Source organism: Pomacea canaliculata, linkage group LG1 (assembly GCF_003073045.1).
Source record: "Pomacea canaliculata isolate SZHN2017 linkage group LG1, ASM307304v1, whole genome shotgun sequence".
Classification (NCBI taxonomy): Eukaryota; Metazoa; Mollusca; class Gastropoda; order Architaenioglossa; family Ampullariidae; genus Pomacea; species Pomacea canaliculata.
In genome coordinates, this window is record NC_037590.1 from 42,864,939 (window position 1) to 42,885,961 (window position 21,023).

General features: G+C 44.0%; 1 protein-coding gene and 2 non-coding genes across 3 annotated transcripts; 2 read left to right on the plus strand and 1 right to left on the minus strand.

The window, feature by feature from the left end:
* Positions 1-116: 116 nt before the first annotated feature.
* On the minus strand, positions 117-9,491 carry LOC112568049 (chromobox protein homolog 8-like). The gene is made up of 5 exons (XM_025245070.1): positions 9,336-9,491; positions 9,193-9,236; positions 8,957-9,022; positions 3,527-3,590; positions 117-3,224 (listed from the first exon to the last, which is right to left on the minus strand). The coding sequence occupies exons 1-5, from the start codon at positions 9,402-9,404 to the stop codon at positions 2,331-2,333; spliced, it is 1,137 nt and encodes a 378-aa protein (XP_025100855.1). The 5' UTR covers positions 9,405-9,491; the 3' UTR covers positions 117-2,330.
* A 5,390-nt stretch (positions 9,492-14,881) lies between these two features.
* On the plus strand, positions 14,882-14,953 carry Trnaa-ugc. Its single transcript has one exon. It is a non-coding gene; the product is annotated as a tRNA-Ala (tRNA).
* A 3,522-nt stretch (positions 14,954-18,475) lies between these two features.
* Positions 18,476-18,547, plus strand: Trnaa-ugc. The gene has a single exon. It is a non-coding gene; the product is annotated as a tRNA-Ala (tRNA).
* The last annotated feature ends 2,476 nt before the right edge of the window (positions 18,548-21,023 follow it).

Here is a 21,023-nt window from a genome sequence, read left to right on the forward strand (position 1 = left end):
CCGGATGGTGTAAACCTGACAAAGTGAAAGACAAAATGCTGCACCCCTCCATCCACCAAAACACACAACACTCTCGCCTCCCTACCGAGCAAGCAAACATGAATAACAAAGGGCACTGACTTTTCCGAATTTTATTCGTTCTTAATAACAACTTTTAATTTCTTTGGCGAGCAGCCGGGTTTCCACTGTTCAGTCAGCATCAGGCAGGTCACAAATCTCATTGTCACATACTTCACACACTCAGTCATACATCCACCCCCCGCTTACTGCGAAGTAAAGCCTGAAGCTGTGTCAAAGACATCAGGAATACACAAAATATTAATGGTGGTGGTAAGAAGAAAACGTAGCACTAGCTAAATGAATGCAATAAAAGAAGAAATCAGATCAGTAAAGCTTTCAATATGATTTTTTAAACCAGTAAACATTTTCTGGATCACATAAATAAGCACCAGTCATTTTGTTCTTTGAAATACAATGTGCATTAAAAGCGCTGTCAACAAACCGATAAGTAACTCGCCTAATTTGCTAACATAAACAAACAAACAAAAAACTAAATCCAAAAGCAAAGGGATAGAACCCAAAGACAATTTGTGAGCTGGAAATCAGTGCTTCTTTTTTTTATAAAACAGTTTCCAACAAGTCCATCTCATGGAAGCCATATTTAATTTCGCTTTCGGTGAGTCAGAGACTAATCAGCTAAGTGACAGAAAAATAAGTGAGCAGCAAGCAAGACTTCTCTAGGTGCTTAAGAAAGGGAGCACAAGAAAAAAAACTACCACAGTTAGACACCACCGGAAACGATGGGTACTACCAGAGTCTTGCGAGACAGAGACACAAAGGACAGCGGGCAACCACGAGGCCAGCAAGGCCCAAACCTAACTGACCATATCACATACCAACCTACCTTCAAAGTTCGTTGTCAGTTATTGGAATCCACGTCTGCATGGATTGTAAAGAAAAAATTTCTCGCGAGAAAAACCGATTTGCTCGTGTAGCAGATGTAAGCTCCACCACAGGTGATGTCACGGATTATGCCCCTTTACCCACATCTACCCGGGACTTGCACGCGCTTGTCCGGCAACACTTTCACGACTCCCCGCGCGTGAAAACGCTCGGAAGCTGCGCACTTGAATGGACAAACATCACGTGCTGACCGAACACTTATCTCATCCAACCAACAGGTCGATCAGCGCTCCACAACAGCCAAGATGTATGCTCATGGGTGACATCCACCTTTACTTGGAATGTTGGCCCTCGACTTCACCACAAGGTAGACAGGCGTTGAGAAATATTAACAGGTGTAAGAATAATCTTTTGCCAACGGGGAAATAAATGATGTACTATTGTGACAGGTACCATTCTTTTTCCCAAAATTGAAATTTTTTTGTCCAGCGGTTGGATGATATCGGAACACAAGCATTATCCCACCGTCATCAAAAAACGTGCTATGTCAGCAGCAGAAAATAAATCATGCAAATTACACCCAAACAAGAAACAATCTAACATCTTGGGGGGAAAAAAGCAGGGCAAGCCTAACTGTGTGCGCAGGGCCAACTTCAGCTCGCATTTTTAATACGCAAGCTACGAAACACACTAACAGGAAACCCAGGGTAGCAGCACAGTTGTGAAGCAGCCTAGGAAAAAAACTAGACGAATGGGGGAGTGGTAAGACAGATACAGCAATCCAGCAGGTAATTCGCGAAACACATCCGTTTTCTCTACGGAAGCAACTCATTTCTTCCGCTCACCCCTACCCTCAATTTCGCTCTCCCTCATCCGCACTCAGGTACCCACCCACCCCAATCCTCTCTCACATCGCACAGGAAAAAAAAGGCCAGTAGTTCCTTCCAATGCAGCTGGTGCATGCACTATTTCCAACCGAATACTGAGCATCCAGCTCTGTCCATGGTTAATGAAGATAACAAATTGTAATAAAAGTGAGCGAAATATCCGCTGCAAGTGAAATCCAAAAGCATGCGAGCCCCTGTGTTTTTGAACGGGGCACGCAGATGTATAAAAACTCGTCCGCCAACGGCTCTCAACAACAAAATGAGTCACGTGGCACTGTGCACTTAGCAAACGATGCTGTACAAGTCTCTCAGCAACGCAGTGTTCACACTGGTGAACACCAAGCACAACCCCTCACAACAAGTCTGCAGAACTCTGCTCTCCAACAGCCCCAGTCCCCTTGTCCCCACAAGGCAGAATCACATCTTCGCCATCGTCTGTTCAATCGTTCTCTTAACATGCATTTCAGAGCGACATGTTCCACCAATCAGCGTCCAGTTCAAAAAAAAAAAAACCGTTGGCTGGAAGCCCCCAGTCCCCATTCACGTCTCCTGCCGTTTCCGGAAGAAGGCGGGGCCCGCGGTGCACTCGCGGACGGTGATGGTGGTGTTGTTGCTGGTCACATCAGTGAGGACAACGGAGTCCAGCACGGCCTTCAGCGCGGGCTCCGGACTCCAGTACACCTTGGCCGGCACCTCGCGCTCCGCCGGCCGCGCCATCTTGAAGGCCTTGTGCGACTCGGCGTCGTCCGACTGGAAGTCGTAGATGCCCGAGTCCGTGGTCTTGATGCCGCTGGTGCTAATGCTGCTGGCCTTGCCCAACCCAGGGGCTGCCGACTGGCCGTTGGTCTTTCCGTGATGGTGATCGGCCTTGCCCCCGCCTCCTCCGCTGCTTTTGTGAGCCACATCGCCGGATGAGGCGCTGTCTTTGTCTTTTGATGATGTCTTCGTGTTACCGGCAGAGCTCTCTGTAGAGTTCTGCTTGGACAAAGAGGTCGATGCCTTTTTGGATTTTGGTCCCTTTTTGTTCACGCTGCCCGGCCGCCTACCCGGGGTACCTTTAGGCTTGTTGTCCAGCTTGAGCTTGGCTTTGTTCACCTTTGACGGTGGAGGCACGTAGCCTGGCATACCCGGCTTGGGATACTTGGGTGGGCGGCCACGACCTCTCTTCACGGGACCACCCGAGGCACGACTGGTGCTGTGGCTCCCTCCGGCATCTCCGGCTGAAGACGACTTGACATCGTCTTTCTTCTTGCTGCTGCCAGGGTTGTCCCCCTTGTGCGGACTTGCTGTCCCTGTGGCGCTGCTGGTGGAGGACTGGTCCTGGTCCTTTCCTCCTCGTGCGCCGCTGGCTGTGTCGCTGCTGCTCTCGCTCGTCTGTTCATCGCCGCTCTCATCGCCATCCATGTCGACATCGGAATTCTCGTCCGTGCTCTCCTGTCGCAAGCAGAATATTGGTGACATCACTCAAAGGTGAGTATGCTACCTATGGCAGATCCCCACAGGTATCAGGCAGACAAAACAAACAACCAGAAGGAAGACTGCACACTTTAACACCCCCCCCCAAAAAAAAAAAAAAAAAAAATCCTAAAGGTCAGCCATCGTTAAGTCAGCCACACCAACTACACTACAGAAATTGTCAGTCCACAAGACCCTCCTATTGAAGGAAACATCATAATCACTGCAATAATATCCAACACCACATAAATCACAGTTCATCAATGCACATTAACACTTACCTGCACGCGCATTTTCTTGGGTTTGGGTCCGCGTTTGCTTCCACCAGACGATCCATCCCTCTGACTGTAGAACAGTAGGAGGAGATAATGTAATAACAGTTGGTAGCCTCTGACATTTCGCTCTGAGAATATCTGAGGACAATTCCTACAGAAGGTGGACTATGTGGGTACACTGTAGCATGCCATCTTATTGTTATAATAGACATCTGGAATTACAGATTACAATCCGATTTGAGTGGATTTACTTCGACTATTAGTTTATATATATATTATATCAAAGTAGATGTTGGGGTTACAGTGGGTCTCTGGCATATTATCAATACAGCATTTATCAGACACATCTACGATCACCACTTAGATATAAATAAAAAAAGGACGATTCTTAATTTACATTGCAACTCTCTTTAGCAAAACACCATCACTGTATTATATCTAGACAAGAATCTTAGCCAAGAAAAAAATAAAATATTGGGCGGTGGCCAATCAGCTCCTTGTGCCCCCTTCCTAATAAGCCAGTGGCGTAGGAACCATGCCCCCAATATTTGAGACGTAATTCCTCACAAAGAGCAAAGAACTCGTAGAGAGGAGACGGTCATCACCGTCACAAACGGGCCCTGAGGCAAGTGGAGGCTCTAACACCTCTGGATCGGGGACAGTCCGTTGGTCTTGTTGCCATGCTAATTGCAGGCTGTGTTGAAGCCTGAGTGAAGAAAGCAGACAGTACATCGGGAGTGTCGTCTCCCTCCCCCTGCCCCATAATGCGACGGCTGGGTGTGTGACCGAGTGTGACTGCGTATGCGCGCATGTGTGCATAGGTGTGTGCGCTGGTGTATATGTGCAGAGCTGGAATGTTGATCGTTGCTGTCACGGGGTCTCTGACCAGTAGGTAACATGTTGCTCTTTCGAGAAGCTTTTGAACTGTATCTTACTATCCCAGTTACCACGGCAACTGTTTTTCTGCCTTAAAACTTCCATGGATTATGCATGTATTTAAAGAAAGGGGTTGATCTGCTTAATCTGGACGAGATTGCAATGGAGTGAAATCACCGAAGACACAGTTTTTTTGGCACACTGACTTTTGATTAATATGATTTATATGATTATAACGTTTATCACATTCTTGTGAATGCGTTAAGTCATAGCTGCTTGCCTTTAACAATAAAGCAGCGTGTTGTGATGCTAACTGTGTTGCGTGCTCTACCCCCCCCCATCCTTTTTACGTAATGTGCGAGTGCGAACGCCGTGCCATGCTCATTCAAGGTGATTTGAAAGCAACCATCATTAGCCTTGACTCCCAGAGTCCTGCCAGCCAAATGAGATGGAGGAATGCTCTGACCAGCCTTTTACCAAACACGTGATTGTGTTCAGTGATGTCAAGTGTTGTTACAATGAAGTGAGCTGTTCTCTGTAGCTAAGTTAAAACAAACGCACCAATCAGGTGAGCAGAGCACCTGGCCGGGAATCCACCCGCCCTCTCCAGTCACGTGGCGCAGACTCCTGTTGCTGGGGGCCCTCCCACTAACTTGCACTGAGGTGGAAGACGGGTAAAATCACGACACGTGTGGCTCTCATTTATTTCCACACTAACACCACTATCGCCAGTACTATCAATCAGCCTCAATATATCGCCAGCATAACCCAAAATAAAAGCCAATACAAAGCAAACTCTAAACAACGAGAACCTAGTTTCTAAACCATTAAACCTGCCCCCAATTTGTATATAAGTCAGACTGTCTTTTTTTTCTGCTGCGACTGGCACTAGAATTATTGAATACTAATATTTTTTCTGAACCAGCCTTTACAAACTAAAGATCTACGATCTCCAATTCCCACGCGGAAGTCACGGCGAAGGTAGGTGTGGGGGAGTTACTTGTTTTTAACTAAATTATTTTACAAGAGAAATCCAAAACACAATGAAAATGTTTTTCATTCACATACCCACAATTCCCCCTTTTCGGCATAGGTACACTCTTTTCTTTTCGCCGAAAACAAGTTGTTTGGCCTGTTACAACATTACAATGATGGAGTGGTGGTAATGTAAGCACAGCTCTCGACAAACCGACTGTAACTTTGACAACTGCCGCCGTTAGCTCCCGGGTTTGCCGTCTGAGGCTGTTAGCTCAGTCCTCATCCTCCTCACCCACCCACCTTCCAATCTTCAACCTCCCCACCAACCTTCCAGTCCCCAGCCTCCCCACCCACCCACCTTCCAACCCAACCTTCGCAGAAAGAAAAACAAAATTGCTTCGCCTTTTCCTAGTCGTGATTTCCTTCAGCCAGCCTTCACACTACAATACGTGCACTTAAGATTTTCAACCCAAAAATGTGGGAGAAAGCCAAATGATGTTAGAGCTTTGCTTTTAAAACATCTGCCCGACAGCAATGGTTTTCATACAGTGCCCGAGGCCAGGCAGCAATCTCGCTCTACGAGGCAATAATGCACACTTCCGGCATCGACTTTCTGCAGAACTTTAACAACCAGCATGTGTTAGAAAGGAAACACATTTCCGGCGAGACAGAACAACAAATGATGCCTGGCAAACTCTCAGCTATTGATATGTATACATTAACATAAATCACAAATGAAAATTCAGGTTCACAGATTCATGTGAATGACACATTTAAACACTAAAACGCTTGTAACTTTACACTAGGAAGTCCGAGATTTATGGGGAAAGTATATACACAACAGCTATTTGACAAGTCATCCCTGTTGACTTGGCAACACTAATTATGATGAGGTCAATGTGCTTACCATGTTTATCTTTGGCCTACTTTAAGATACAAATTTCATTAGCAGCAGTTCATAACAGGAATGGGTAGACAGCCCACCCTCTTAATCTACTTAGGAACAATAATTTATGATCAAGACAAGTCTTTAACTCTCCATGTCTTATTTCAAACATTTAAAAAGCGATAAGTACCACTTCCCCAGCAAAAAGCCAAGATCACAAGATATTTCAAAGTCTTCAATTAATATGAAGGCAAGCAGAATGTAAGCAGATTTTCACAAGATTTAGCTCAGCAGTATATTTGTTCTCTGTCAGCTGACATTGCCTTCTCCTAGCTGCACTTGAGCCTTTAAATTTTCCATCTGTCTGGTGTATTACCATCTGCAGAAGGCTACCTGCTGATTTCTTCAGATCAGCAAGAATGTATTACTGTCTTAGCTTTAAGTGTACAAATATTGTATTTTCTGTTATCATCTCTATGTAGTATGGCATTTTGTTCACACCAGAACATTATGCCTGCAAGCAGAAGTAACAAGCACTTGAAGGTTTGTACCCTCTGCAGTTCAATCTATAGATTAATTGTTGGTTGTGTGGATGCTCGATGCTGTAGGTTGCTTTATGACTGATGTTAGATAGGATTATGCACTTTTGTATTTTGCCATGATGCATCATTTGCCTTATCCTAGTAACTCGAAACTAGTACTAGTAACTTGGTTTTTTTTTCTGGTTTTCATAACAGAGCATACTTTCCAAATTATAACTGCCTTCTAGGATTAATAAAGTTGTCACTGTCATTTAATATACTAAGCAGTCTCTCATGTAGTCTACAGTGCCACATAAAAGCAAACCATGATGCCTGATAGTGATATCAGTTAAAATACAACATATGGAGGCAGATCAATGAGGCCTAACCAATAACTATTTGAAAACGTCAAATATCAATAGATCAAATTTTAAAAATTAAAAATTTGTTTTATGAGCATTATATTTGCTCTAAAGCAGTTAATAAAACATTTTGAGCCCAGGTTAACTACAATGCTCATTTTCTCCTTTAATATGTCGCTGCATTAGTACTGGTGTCTGATGGGCTACAATCAAAGCAATCGGTCATGTACCACATGCCAGTAACTGCTAGAAAGCATATATTGTACATTAGTAATAAGAGTTCAAAACATTATGCACAGACTTTGTGGTGGAAAAACTGTCATAAAAAGAAGTCAGGAGAAATTTAACTAGACTGGCAAATCAAATCCATCATGCACATCCCACAAACCTGATTCTTTATAGGAAATTGATAGAATCCCTCAGGCCTTTGGCAGGTGAAGCCATGTACAATACTTACAAAACAGCAAAATACTTACAATACCAGCACTAAGAAGATGACTCGGTAACCTTCCTTCAAGATTAAATCAAGAATGTGGTAATATACTGTCAGAATCTATCTGGCATTTTAGGATATTTAAGTAAGTGAAAGCCCTTGACCAATCTGAAGGTAGTAATTTAAAAAAAAAATGTTACATTAACTTAGAATAAAGAAGTGAATAGCCTGGGTCCTGTGAGTAAAAATGGAAAATAATTTGCTGCACTGGCAAAACAGTGATGTTCAAAAATTATTTTTAAACACCGATATCATGCTGTAGACATCTGAGGAAACTACAGGTAGAAAATATTTAGAGGCTGGCAAGAGAATGTTTGAAATGAGACGACATGTACTACCCAAAGAAGTGCTTAAATATTACTACATTGAATATTACTTTGGAACAAAGCTTGCCACTGTATGTGGGCTGACAATGTTTATACAAAATGTTTTGCTAAGCAAGGTGAATTTGTGATTAAATATTGTCCCTTTTCAGTAGAGTGATTTTACAAATGCTTCACAGTATTGAAAAAAAGCTTGAGTAAAAACTGGATGAATATTTACAGTATGATAAAGTTAATACTTTTTATTCATATTTGTGATTTAGCACAAATAGGTATTTACAAACTTTCTGCAAAATTTTTTGGGATTTGTTTCTTTCCTTACCATTCATATAATGACAAACACTACAAACATTAACACTACAATTACAAACATTTCAACTACACCACATGGTGTACTCTGGCAACAAGTCACCCATGTTGTTAACCCATTGCAGGCAATTGGTGACAGCAAACATATAATCCACTGGAGTGTATGCATCCCATTTATGACTTTTACATGCAATCACATAGATGAATCTGCAGCAATGTTTGGCGAACATTCACCACTAGCAGATAGTTTTAACAGGTTACACCTACATCAAGGAGTGCAAACATCTTGAGTTTGCTTTACTGTTACATGCTATAGTTTGAGAGCAGATGGGCATCACTGACTGTTAGACAGATCATTATTTGAATTTCAGTTTTGTATGGGATCATTATACAAGTCAATAAATTTGGAGACGCCTGTTGCGCGTAGTTTAAATAATATCATCATAACAATAAAGAACACACAGACACGACCATATCGCTAAATAAATTCCCATGGTTAACATACAAATTACATATCATGCAGTAGATATTTCACCAAACAGACCAACCACGAACACTTTCAACAGTTATCCACAGCACAAGCACCACACATCCGTGTGACTGGCACTGGCTGTGAAGGGGTGTGCACAATAGAGACAGTCACCTCCGGCGCTATAAATAGCACGTAAGAAAGGAGGAACCCACTAACCTCGCTTTGAAGGAATCGATCAGTCGCACATCCAATATATTTTCTTCTGGCTCCCACGTGTTATACCTGCAACATAATGACAACATGCGCCATGATAACAGGAACGCTGGCAGCGCGGCCACTTCACACATGTAAACACACCGAGGCTTGACCGAAACCCTTTGCACGAGCGACCACACACACACGAGCCTTGCCTCCCCACACCGCCGACACGCCAACACCAACACCGTACTCACTTGGGCGGCCAGCCTTTCCACTTCACCAGATATTCCGGCTTGCCCTGCACAACGACAGCAGAACGCAATTAAGCAAACATCAACCATGACACTTGCGAACATCGGCAAAGTCGGGTTCGTTTGGAAGCGAGAAGCCGACAAACCTTTCGTATGCGCTTTTTCAAGATGCGCTCGGCGGCAAACACCCTTTCGCCCATCTTCGATAGCTCCATGCACAGAAGGCGGTAAACAATGAAGCTCTACACACACCGAGCTCGCCAACACTCGCACCACTTGCATCCCATAATAGTCTCCCCTCGCGTGACGTCAACGCGCGGCGTCACTGTCAGCCGCGTGCTGATTGGCTGGCGAGGCGGACAGGGCCGACCACCGCAGCGTGGCTGGCTGTCGCGGTGGGGCGCTACATGCTAATGAGACAGAGTTGCCTCGCGCGCCTCGCTACTGGCTGCTGTCCGCCGCGCTCCTCGTCATCATCGACATCATCGACGTCCTCCACACTCCCTCGCCAACACCTGGCCGCCTCGACGTGTCGCGATAAGGAATGGTCAGTCAACGTGCACCTCCACGTATTTACCAGTACAAACTACATTTACAAACAACAAGGCGGGACTTCACAGGACGAGTTGTACAAATTATCGTTGGAGATTGCGATCACAATAAACGGGAAAAATGTTTTCTTGTGATAAATAAAAATGTTCGCAATTCCTCGTGCATGGAGGAACTAAACATACTTATATTTCCAACGTGATACTCTATTTAAAGTTTTCCCGACAATACTTAAGGGACAGGATTTTTACAAAAGAAAAGAATTATTCACACCATCAAAACATTTTTGTGGCAGCCGTGCAACAAATACCTGGACACAAAACTTCTGTGAAAACACATCAACTATTTATGACCACACGTCAATGGCAATGCAAAAACTCACATGCCTATCGCCTGAACAATTAATCCGCTGGTCACATGGTCCAAATGAATCAGATGTAGGAATATGACAGACTTTTGTGATGAGCAGAAGAAAACATAAAAGCAAACGAACAGTGTTTGTTTACAGATACCACCATCTTGCACACGGACGCCACTACATGCGCCAGGGGAAAATAAATCTGACCAAAGAAAAAAAAACTTGATCACGAAAGTTTTTTTTAAAAGTTATTTTCATACAACACAACAAATATGTTTTAACAAACATATAACATCATGGAACCGTTTCTTCCGTAGAAAGTTTTATTCGTCGCGTGTATAAAACCTACACATTATGAACTTTTATGTTTGGCGAGGGCACTGAGAATTTATTTAAATTTTCTTAAATTTATCTAACCTCAGGATCAAAATAAATGCACACAGCCATCCACAGTAAAAACCGCAAACCAAGACAGGAACACAAACATCTATAAACAGAACATGCATGAGTTAACGAAAATACTCGAATTGTCGAGTGAGCAATGACCATGGGAGTAGCATTTAAATTGTTTTAAATTGTTTCATTTAAATTGTTTGTGTAAAAATGTCCATCAAACGAGCAGTGGAGAAAGCCAGAGAGATAGTGTAGGCTGAAATAAGCTCAGGTAAGACTAAAGCAAAAAGTATAGAAGGTGCCCAACAAATAACCATCTATACATCTTATTTTCAAAATTTTCAAAAATGTGAAAAGTGAAGGTAAAACTTGGTACAGGAAGAAATAACTAAATATCTTGTTACATGGATGAGATACTGAATTTCAGGGGCACCAACCTTTGTTATTATCTGGTCTTGGACTTGCAGGAACAGTAGCTGGCTGCGTGTTGCCTGTTAGTGTTAAGGCTTTCATTTGTGGAATAATAAACTTTTGTGTGTCAGCCACATCTGGCTTTGGAGAAGTTTGCAATCTGTCATGTCTGTCATGTCGTCCATTTCGTGTGAGGACTGCGTGACTCCACCCGAGTCTGTCCGTCACACCTTTAGCTCTTGTCTTTGGACGAGGAATGTTTTTCTTTGTTTTAGCAGAGATCTTCTCAGTCTCTGTGGGTTTGATGGAAAACGTGTTCGTTTGATGTTTAGTCGAGTCTTCCATGTCCTTGTTGTTATCCGCAGCAGGTACAAGACGGTTGTCTGACACCGCGTGACCTTTGACTTGGTCATCCACGAGCTGTAAGTGAGGGACTCGGGGACCTTTGGTGTGGGGTGAGTCTGGATTGTCCACCGACACCGCGATGTAAGTAGCCGTCGGTCGTGTTCGAACCCCCTCTCTCGGCTTTGGTCCCTCATTTCTTTCCTGCTGGCTCCGGACTTTGGTACCTCCACCTGCTGCACGGTGCCAAATGATTAAAATATTGCCATTATTACTATTATGGGATACAACATTACATTCCTGGCTGAAAAGCACTAGCACACTCGCAGAATTTTAATACACTAAATAATGTCTGCGCAACTTACGTTTTGTCTCAGCTCTGCCCTTATATATATATACCACTAGGAGCACGTGGTCCCTCTGAACTCCAACGAACTTGTCCTGACGCTTTCTATCTTTAACTGAGGTGACTACATCCCCCCGCGCTATACTCAGGTACCTATGACATCTACCGTTCCTCTTTCTCACGGTCAGCCACATCCACCTCTGACTGGATCGACACTCTAATTCTCTCATTCAGCGGGGTCCCGTTGGTGGCAAAGGAAACAAAACAAAACTGTGTTCGCACGGCCGAGTGTACCTGTCTTTCAATCAACACCTGCACCTGTACATTGGTGACTGAGCTATCTCACGAACTTCGCCCCCGACCCCGGGACCGTGACCGTGTCATCAGTTTTCCCCCCGATCGGCCATCACTCGTCACCCACCTATTGTTTCAACTTGCTTCGGCCCTATACATCCCCGCCAACTCTTTCTCCAACAGCGTCCTCGCTGATGAGCTTTAGCCAGCAAGACTAGGGCTGAATACAAGCTCGCCTAACTATGTTTGCCAGGGAGGTGAGGGGGTGAGGGGGGGACAGGCATCTTAATATTTTAAATAAAAAATCTGTTGCTGCTGATGCAGGCATTCCGTCAATGTCTCAGCAGTCATTCCTGTCAATGACATTTTGTAGGCGCAGCCGTGGCAAAACGAGAAGAAAATAAAATATCCAAACAAACTAATCTATGTTTACACCACGTCTACTTGTTATCCACAGTGTCAATGAATAGTGTCACAAAACAGTTTTCTACACATGTGAGGTTTATGCCTGTCTAGCAGCAAACCGCTGAGATTTGTGCGGCTGGGATACTGCAGGCACTGTCACTTCTGGAATCACAGTTACTGTCATATCTGGCTTCACAGGACACAACAAAGTGATTTCCCCTTCACTAACTTCGCCCCGACCCCGGGGCCGTGCATGTCGTCAAGGAGGCCTGTCGTCCGTTTTCCCCCGATCGCCGACCACTCGTCACCCACCTATTGTTTTAACTTGCTTCGTCCCTCTACAAATGATTTAAATAAACCAGACCTGTTATACAAAATTGCAAAATTCCATATAAGACTTCACTCACAGTAAAACACGAAGAAAGAAAAAAAAAACTGTTTTGTGTAGCACTCTAGTGGTGTACTAAGTTCTGTTTTTGAAGAGGGTAGGGATCTCACGCCGGCTGCTTGCGTAATACCCGGGCTTGAACTGTCCAGCTGCCCAGTGAAACTGAATAAAATATACAATTGTGCGGATATTTCCATCTTGTGTTCTTAACGAGTAGCCCACCCCTCCGTAGCCATCAGAGACAGACATGTTGGTTACATTTCTAGTAAAAATCGTGGCCCGATTCGTCCTGGAATTGATGGAGTAGTGAGATGGTCTTTACATTCCCCTGCGCAAAACTTTATTTTTTGCATTCTCATTTCGCCGCACAGGATGGAGGTTTTTAAGAATTATTCCTCTCATTGATTTCAGGTGCTGGTGGCACACACAAGTGAAAACACGAGGCTTGATGGACAAACATCGAGGCTAATGGAAAACACATCAATGTTTATGAACGAGCATCAACGGCTGAGGGAAATGTGGAGTAGTGATGGCTCGAGCCATGAACCAGTTAGTCGCATGGTTCTAAAGACTCAGTAACATATGTAAGGCTGTTTTTATTTGGGGTCGGGGTGAAGGCGAAGACAACTATCTATAAAAGTAAAGCAGCAATGTTTGTTTACACGGTAGTAGCACATCTCTACGGGCGCCACGGAGAAACAACAATGGCACACTATAAAATCCTTTAAAAATCCTTTAAAACAACATTCTTCAAGAACTTACTTTTTCTACAACAGAACAAGGACAGTTTTTTTCAAGAACAGATGTCATCGCTGGTATTTTTTTCTGCAAAGACACTTTGATTATCTGCCATCTAAGTTTAATAGTGGAGTGCTAATACAACTAGTTCTACATACTCGGCATTTATGTAACAGTAATTACACAAACATTAGACAACTTGTATCAATGTCTTCCCGCCTTCCTTGCGATGCTGGCAGGTAACTCGTCTCACAAAGCGGAGGAAGGACATCATTTTAGGTTTTCGTTGTAGGCATCGGTGATGAATTAACCAAACGATTTCCCAGTTGGCCCTGCAGGTTGTACACAAACCAAAACAAACGCTGAACAGGAAAGTTTAAGACACTGCCTGTTGCTCGAGAGCTGTGTTTATTTATTTATTCTTTGTTCAAAAACTTTCGCGCATGTCACATCCAACACAGGTCGGGTGTGAACAAAGGTGGTGCTTGATGATGTGCACTCGCGAAAGCTTAAACGAACATTTTCTCAGCATTTTTTTGTACAATTAGTTTTTTCAAGTTGCGAGACTTTGCACTTAATGGCATGACATTATTTAAAGTTACATTCACTACTGTAAGAAGCGGTAAAATGGCTGCCTACCAACTTCCGCTGGCCTCAGCGGCCGTCACGTGTGAAATGCTCGCAGTGCGATGCACGAGTGCTGCAGGTGACATAGGTGAGCATGAAGTGTTTACATGTTCAGAATTCACTTTGAAGACAAATATTAAAATCCTCCTTACATTTGAAGTTCTTTATAAATCACTTTATTCAGTGATCAAAGTTAGGCAGAACTTTCTTGAAAAAGAACGGAAGTACGTCATAGTTGGGTCGATTCTATTGAACAGAGGGGAGGCGAGGCTCGGGCATGAGCCACTGTTCACAGGGATGTCACATGGAGTCGTGAACTAACCTTAATGAACCGAGTGACACGGGTATTTGACATTTTTTGTATCGGTTTATTTTAGCGGTGGGTGTGGAGATACGTGGCGGTAATCATCTACCTTAGATAAACTGGGTGACCGGGGTATTTTAGTTTTCTTGTATCGGGTTATGAGAATGGCGTGAGGACTTGTGTGACGTTAATGAACTGCCTTTAATGAACTGGTGAAGGCATATTTCAATGGGGGAAAGGTGTTTGTTTGTTTGTTTGTTTTTTTTTTTGTTTTGTTTTTTGTTTGCATCGGTTGAAATGTGTCGGACTGGGGGAAGCACTCGGCAGAAGGGGAGTGATGTCACAGCTCCGCCTCCTCGTGCGCCATATTTGTAATGGCCGTCGACGGTAACTATGCGAACGTTATGCTCAAGGATAGATTGACATGTTTGTAAACCTAACTTTATTTAATTTTACTTCGCCTTGACCACTACACCACTATTAGCTGACCAGTAGACTGTCTCATGTAGGCCATGGTTGCTACTAAATAACAGTAACGGGGATGTAGCTCAGTGGTAGAGCGTTCGCTTTGCATGTGAAAGGCCCCGGGTTCGATCCCCGGCATCTCCAAGTTTTTTACTCTTGCTATTGTAAACATTTCTTTGATGATAAATTTATAAATGGTGATGGGAAAGGTACCTTCTTTACAACTGTTTGAATGAATTTTTTTTCTGTTCATTGCTCACCCAGTATATCACAGTGGCGTAGGAAAATTCACTCACTCACTCACTCACTCACTCACTCACTTTTTTTATTTGTCACTGTCAGATTGGAACACACCACCTTTCAGTCTTCAGACCTCGCTGCTATCCACCAGGCTATACAGCCGTTAGCAAACAACGTGTCTAGTTTTCGTGAAAAAGTCAAGTTCGCCGTTTACACCAATGAACAAATCCGCTGAACCGAGACGCACACGCCCCAGAACCGGTGACGTCATCGACAACGAGGCTGCTGTTAACGAAGATGACTACTGCACGACGGACCACAAACACCCTGCTACTGTCCCCCTAGGTACCTCCAACTGCCAGGAACACACACGTCATACTCAATGGAGTGAACAAGATCGGAGTGACAGACGGCAACAACCTACCCGATCCTCTCTCCTCCAGACATCATTGTACGCGTGGTCAGAGTTGCCTGCCCAGTCAATGGAGGACATCGAAAATGGACTACAGTACCCTACAAAGAACACCAACAAGAAATAAGTGACAAGATGGCCGGTCCTCCACAGTTCATGACAATTGCTATCCCATAATGTCGAGGACTTTGTGTGGACGGCAAGACACAAGCAAGACAAGGGAGAGAATAAGTTCCACTGACCCAGTGACTACGCGACACGAGGTGTCCGTGCTAACGGTCACCAGGACACAGCACGGGACTCGCCCGTGAAAATATTTCACATCTTCAACTGCGACATCGAAGGTTTGCTCGTGAAAACACACGATCCTGGCTTTGTACAAAGCATTAACGTGTTTGTTATTGTGTCTTACAGACTTTGCTTGACGTCAGCAGTACACTGCTATGTTTCTCTGACTTCCAACGATACTTCAGTCCTGCTTCTACACTTACATCGCAAGGAAGAGCTGCCGGTTGATATCCTTGTTTTAGTAAAAAATGTATTTAATAAGTTTTTGCATAGACTGCAGTGTACGGTTGACAATTTGATTTTATTGCAATTTGACACCGAGTTTAACGAGACAAGTTCTGGACTTAAACCCAAAGATGAAACGCAGGGTTCGGAGACAGACCAGGAGGAGATCGATCCTCGGCCCAGAACCGGATCCGCTGGGGTGGTATGGTTGCGGCACTAGGAGGACAAAGAAGACTAAAAAGATAAGTGGGTTTGTGTGTGTGTGTGCTGCTTCCACCATTTTGTAAGTCTATGATCATGTTGAAAGCACAGTTACATCTGGACTTACAGGCCTACCACAGAGACGTTAATATTCGAATACCACTTCTACCTACCGCAGCGTTCTCATGGCAACCTACTATTTCTACCTACGCATCTGGTTTCGTAACATCATTTCTCATCTCCATCTCTTCCCCAGAAGCACATTTTCCGAGTTCCTCGACCATCTCACCGGAACATGGAGATGAAGCTGAGTTTGTAAGGTGGCCAGTGACAAATCACTGTCATGTGACCCCAGCTTTCATGCTCGTTGACCAACGGTGACCTCGCCACCAGTTCTGTCCATTTTTCACGGTTCCTCAAAGCCCCATGGGGAGTTAATCACACCAGCGCTGTCCACACTTTCCATGTATCCTCCTCCCTGTATCTTTCCTTTTCTTCCGTCTTCTCTTCTCCACTTTCCTTATTGTTTGGGCATCGTGGTGTTGATTCCCTCTCCGATTTAAAACAAATGATATCACAGATGGTTGGCCTCTTCGAAAGTGAGACGTTTGCGATTTGTTTGTGGCTGTCGAACCTTTGCAGTCAGATGTTCCGAAATGTTTGTAAAGGAGACATGCAGGACATATAAGTCACAGGGCAGAGACATTCATTTTGTCCTTTTCAGTTCGGAAAAGAATTAACTGCAGCTGATATAAATTACAGCAAGCCTTATGAAACTGATATAAAGCCTTGTGGTTACTACTTCATAGCAGCTCTCAGTTCGCTTGGCCCAGTGACAAGAAAAAGCTCTTCTAGGAGCCTAGAGCCAGTAAACCACTCACAGTTAGCCCACTCAATGTATCATCATCGTTATTTCCTAAAATAGCAGTTTCATAATCCACTTACCGGAAATTGGCCGGCTGGTCATGAAGCCTTTGTTGAAGCGAGACATTCGATGAGATAAAATCTGAGAAGAAGGGGAACTGCCAGGGTCAAGACTGGAACTGTTTTCCCGTCAGACAATGTTTCAAAGTACAGCACCCTTTCCTTTCTTTAGCAACCAGTAGGTGAGACAAACACAAATGTTTAGCTTAGTCTCGGGATTTTTTCTAAACCGAGTATATTTGACGGCGCCATCGTTAGGACAACAAGGAAAGGACTTTCTTTGAAGTTATAAGTTGTCGGTAGCCGTGAGATCAGATCCCGTCCCCAACACACCTTTTTTTTAATATTGCCTTCTTTTCCGTACTCCCACCCGGCTAGCCTCTTGGTGACAAATTATGGGTAATGATCAGTAATGCAGTGGCGTAGGAAGATGTTTGGCGTTGGGGGGGCAAACTCCCTGCTGACAGTGAACGGCGTTCGCACTCGCACGGTGATGACCGTCTCCTCTCTACGTTCCCCTACCTTTCTTCTGTTCTTTGCTCTTTGTGAGGAATTACGTCTCAAATATTGGGGGGGGGGGCAAAAGGATATTCCTGCCCCCCCCCTGTATTTTCCTTGGGGGGGGGCTGCCCCCGCTGCCCCCCTGGTTCCTACGCCACTGTATCATTGCACATCGATCCTATCTAAAGTAAAGTGACCTTTGTGAGTCTGCTTGACAGCATACAGCCATACAATGAAATCAAATTAAAGCACATTTAAGTGAATAGCATGATTGAGATCACTGAAGCAGTCGTTAAAAATTATATTTTTCAGTTTAATTACATTTTTAATAAAGCATTTTTGTCTTCATTTATGACCATCTTTGATGAAATTGTTAAAGGTAGTTAGTTTATAGAGACAATCACATACAACGTGGATTTTACTGAATGTTCAAACACGCTTTTAGAAATTGTTACCAAACTTTAAATCCATCAACAACTTCAGATTCACAGTTGTTTCTCACATGAAATAATTACTACACGTACATTCTCTAAACACACGAACGCACGCACGGACGCACGCACACACACCGATGACAGATGGCAGATCTTTATTTGCGAACGTAACAAAATAAGCATTATAGTTATTGTGTTACTACTGAAGGAGTTACTTTTCACAATTTTCTCATTTTGAGATTAAATGGTTCCCACCCCCACCCACGCAAAAAAAAAAAAATAAATAAATAAAATAAAATAAAAAAATAGGGGATTAATTTTTTTCCCAAGGCTAAAGCAGAGCACATAAAACTATTGTTAAACTAAAATATATATTTCAGGTTTTGCACTGCGCTTACCGACCCGACACTAAATTATTCGGATTAAGATTAGACAGTAGTTGGGGATGTAGCTCAGTGGTAGAGCGTTCGCTTTGCATGTGAAAGGCCCCGGGTTCGATCCCCGGCATCTCCATATTTTTATCATTTTTTTTCCCCTTCATACTGCAAAATATTTTGTTTTCCGTATTCCTTTCATAAATATTGTAGTTCTCGATTGCTCCTACCCTACTTTTCAATTGAACGGTCTTTGTCCTTGATAAGAATTAATTAAGCAAGATAATGAAAGGGATTTGTCGATGGAAAAGATATAGTTTGAAGTAACCGCTGGACACAGACTTTCTTAAACAATATATTATTCTGAACTACATCTTTCCATTTACTTTTTTTTTTAACACCTAGCACCAAGTTATCTTTCTAAGTGCTTCATTAACACCACCGTTGCTCGGCTGACAACCGTGGCATCGTAATAAAACACAACTAAAAATACTTGTAAAAAAAAAAAGTTGAAGTTATTCTTCATTTCGAGTTGTGAGCAGATCTACAAAGTGTCAGAAATATAACAAAATGTCAAGGGGAAGGGGGGGATTGGTGTTTTACGCCGTGCCAGCAACTGAGGCTATATTACGGCAAGGCAGCCAGCCCTAAAACAGATTTTATCAACTGTCAGTTTTCTTTAACCGAGGTCAGCACTGACACCATCCTCAGTTGGAGCTAGCAACTCCTGCACCTCCTCAGTCAGTCAGTCGTCCAGTGACGCCACCTGTGGTTGGGGGGATCACCTGGATAGACGGGGCAGCTGTCAGGCCCCCACCCCCCATTCTAGTCTACTGTTGCTCGCGATGTTTACTGATGTAAGCTACTTGTAGTTTGACAATGTCTCGGTAGTTGTGACCCTCGTTTATTTTACCTTTACCTGTCATCAGTGTTAGGCTTTGAGTTATTTTCCCTGTCACCATTTTCTGCAGCCTTTCATCGTGTTTAAAAGTTGTTGAACTTAGCGCCATAACGAGTTTCACACCTGGCAAACAGTGACTGTCAAGGTCGCTGACGTCACGCTTTACCTTCACTGAGACGTTGTCACAACACGTGCAAAGCGCGCCAGGTGCGCCAGGTGAGACAAACCTGACGTTCCGGGTTTAACGGGCTGTACGGTTTTTTCTTACAAAATCACAGTGCAGGGAAAACATTTCTCCAAACCTGTGTAGCTCTGTTTTCACGATAATATAATCTAGAATTGTTTAACAAGTGTTACAATCAGTTGAAGATTAATAACAAGACTGTCGCTACCGCAAGTCGGCATGGCCGCGGACTGTGAGTTTTTCTCCCACCCCTGTACCCCCACCGCTCTCCAGCTTCATCCCCCTAAGGTTATTTGACCCACAATTCTTTCAGGTTTAAAGATCACAGAGAACGGGTCTTGTCTTCTCTCTCTTCTCTGCAACTTGTTGACATCACATAGATGATCACGTGACTAATGTTTAGCTCACAGGCTCACAGCATGCTTCACGTGCTGCACGCACCCTTCATCTTGTCGGTGTTCACAAACTTCATGATTGCAAATAAGAAATATTTTTCGTGGTAAACGCTTATTTACAGTCCCCCCCACAACAACTTAGACCACTGCCCACTGTGATGCTATATAACCAGTGGTGGTCACTGCGATGTTATATCACCAGTAGCGCTGGACATGCCCCAGCCACAGGCCTTGTGGAAGCTGATTGAGGAGATTCGTTAGTTGTGAAAGATTCAGCAGGCAAACACCAGGTTCTCATTGCTGTTACCTGTTCTGTAGCAGTCGGCCCGATGGCAGGACTGATTGTGTCGCTCGCTCCACAGGCTCCGCTTCTCGCTACACGTGGGTAGCTGTGACAGTTCCCACCTGTGTGACACCAGTGACACCATGAGTTGCCCTGACCATCTGACGGAGTGCGACAGGTCTCTCATCGCCACAATCCTCGCCTCGTTCAACACGATGACCACCACACAGGTAAGATCTTTTCTTGTCATTCTCTTCTCCCCCTTTATTCTTTCTCCCCCCGTTCACTCCGTCCCATAGCTGCTTCTTGTGTGCGCTCTCTCATACAAATTATCTCATTCAGGTCATGTTTACAGGGATTCCGTAGCAAGCAGTGATAGCGAACCATTTATAAATGTTTTCGCAGATTTTCGGTGTGAGCCACTAGGTCAAGGGGCATGTAGGAGATTACACCTCACCCTGCTCATGTGTATTTCTACAGGTTTCGCCGGACTGTGATGATGCGGCATTAGGAGGTCCTGTCCAGCCTGGCATCGTGCCCGGACTAAGCAAGACTGAGCAAGCAAGACTACTTCATCTGTGTTGTCCATGTTCCAGCCTCAAATGTCGTCCAGCAGTTGCTGACTAAACTCACATCGCCACGGCTTGCCAGGGTGCTGTTGCTTCATATAACGGTGAAGTGCCATGGCGATGTTGTCGTGCTCGTCGATGGTTATCCTCTCTTCCAATCCCGTCCAGTCTGAAAGATAAAAAAAAATCTGCTGATTCTTGCAACAAGCCTGGTAGTTCTCGCAAGTCTTCAACAAGCCTGGTCGTCTGCTATAGCCAAGGCGGTGTCTAAGTTCCTTTAACC

What these genes read in the sequence shown, in the direction of transcription:
- LOC112568049 (XM_025245070.1), bottom strand. Translation starts at nt 9,404, where the DNA reads ATGGAGCTATCGAAGATGGGCGAAAGGGTGTTTGCCGCCGAGCGCATC. An exon ending in TGGAAAGGCTGGCCGCCCAA is followed by an intron (nt 9,023 to 9,192) that starts GTGAGTACGGTG and finishes ATTATGTTGCAG; the next exon opens with GTATAACACGTGGGAGCCAG. An exon ending in CCAAGAAAATGCGCGTGCAG is followed by an intron (nt 3,225 to 3,526) that starts GTAAGTGTTAAT and finishes TGCTTGCGACAG; the next exon opens with GAGAGCACGGACGAGAATTC.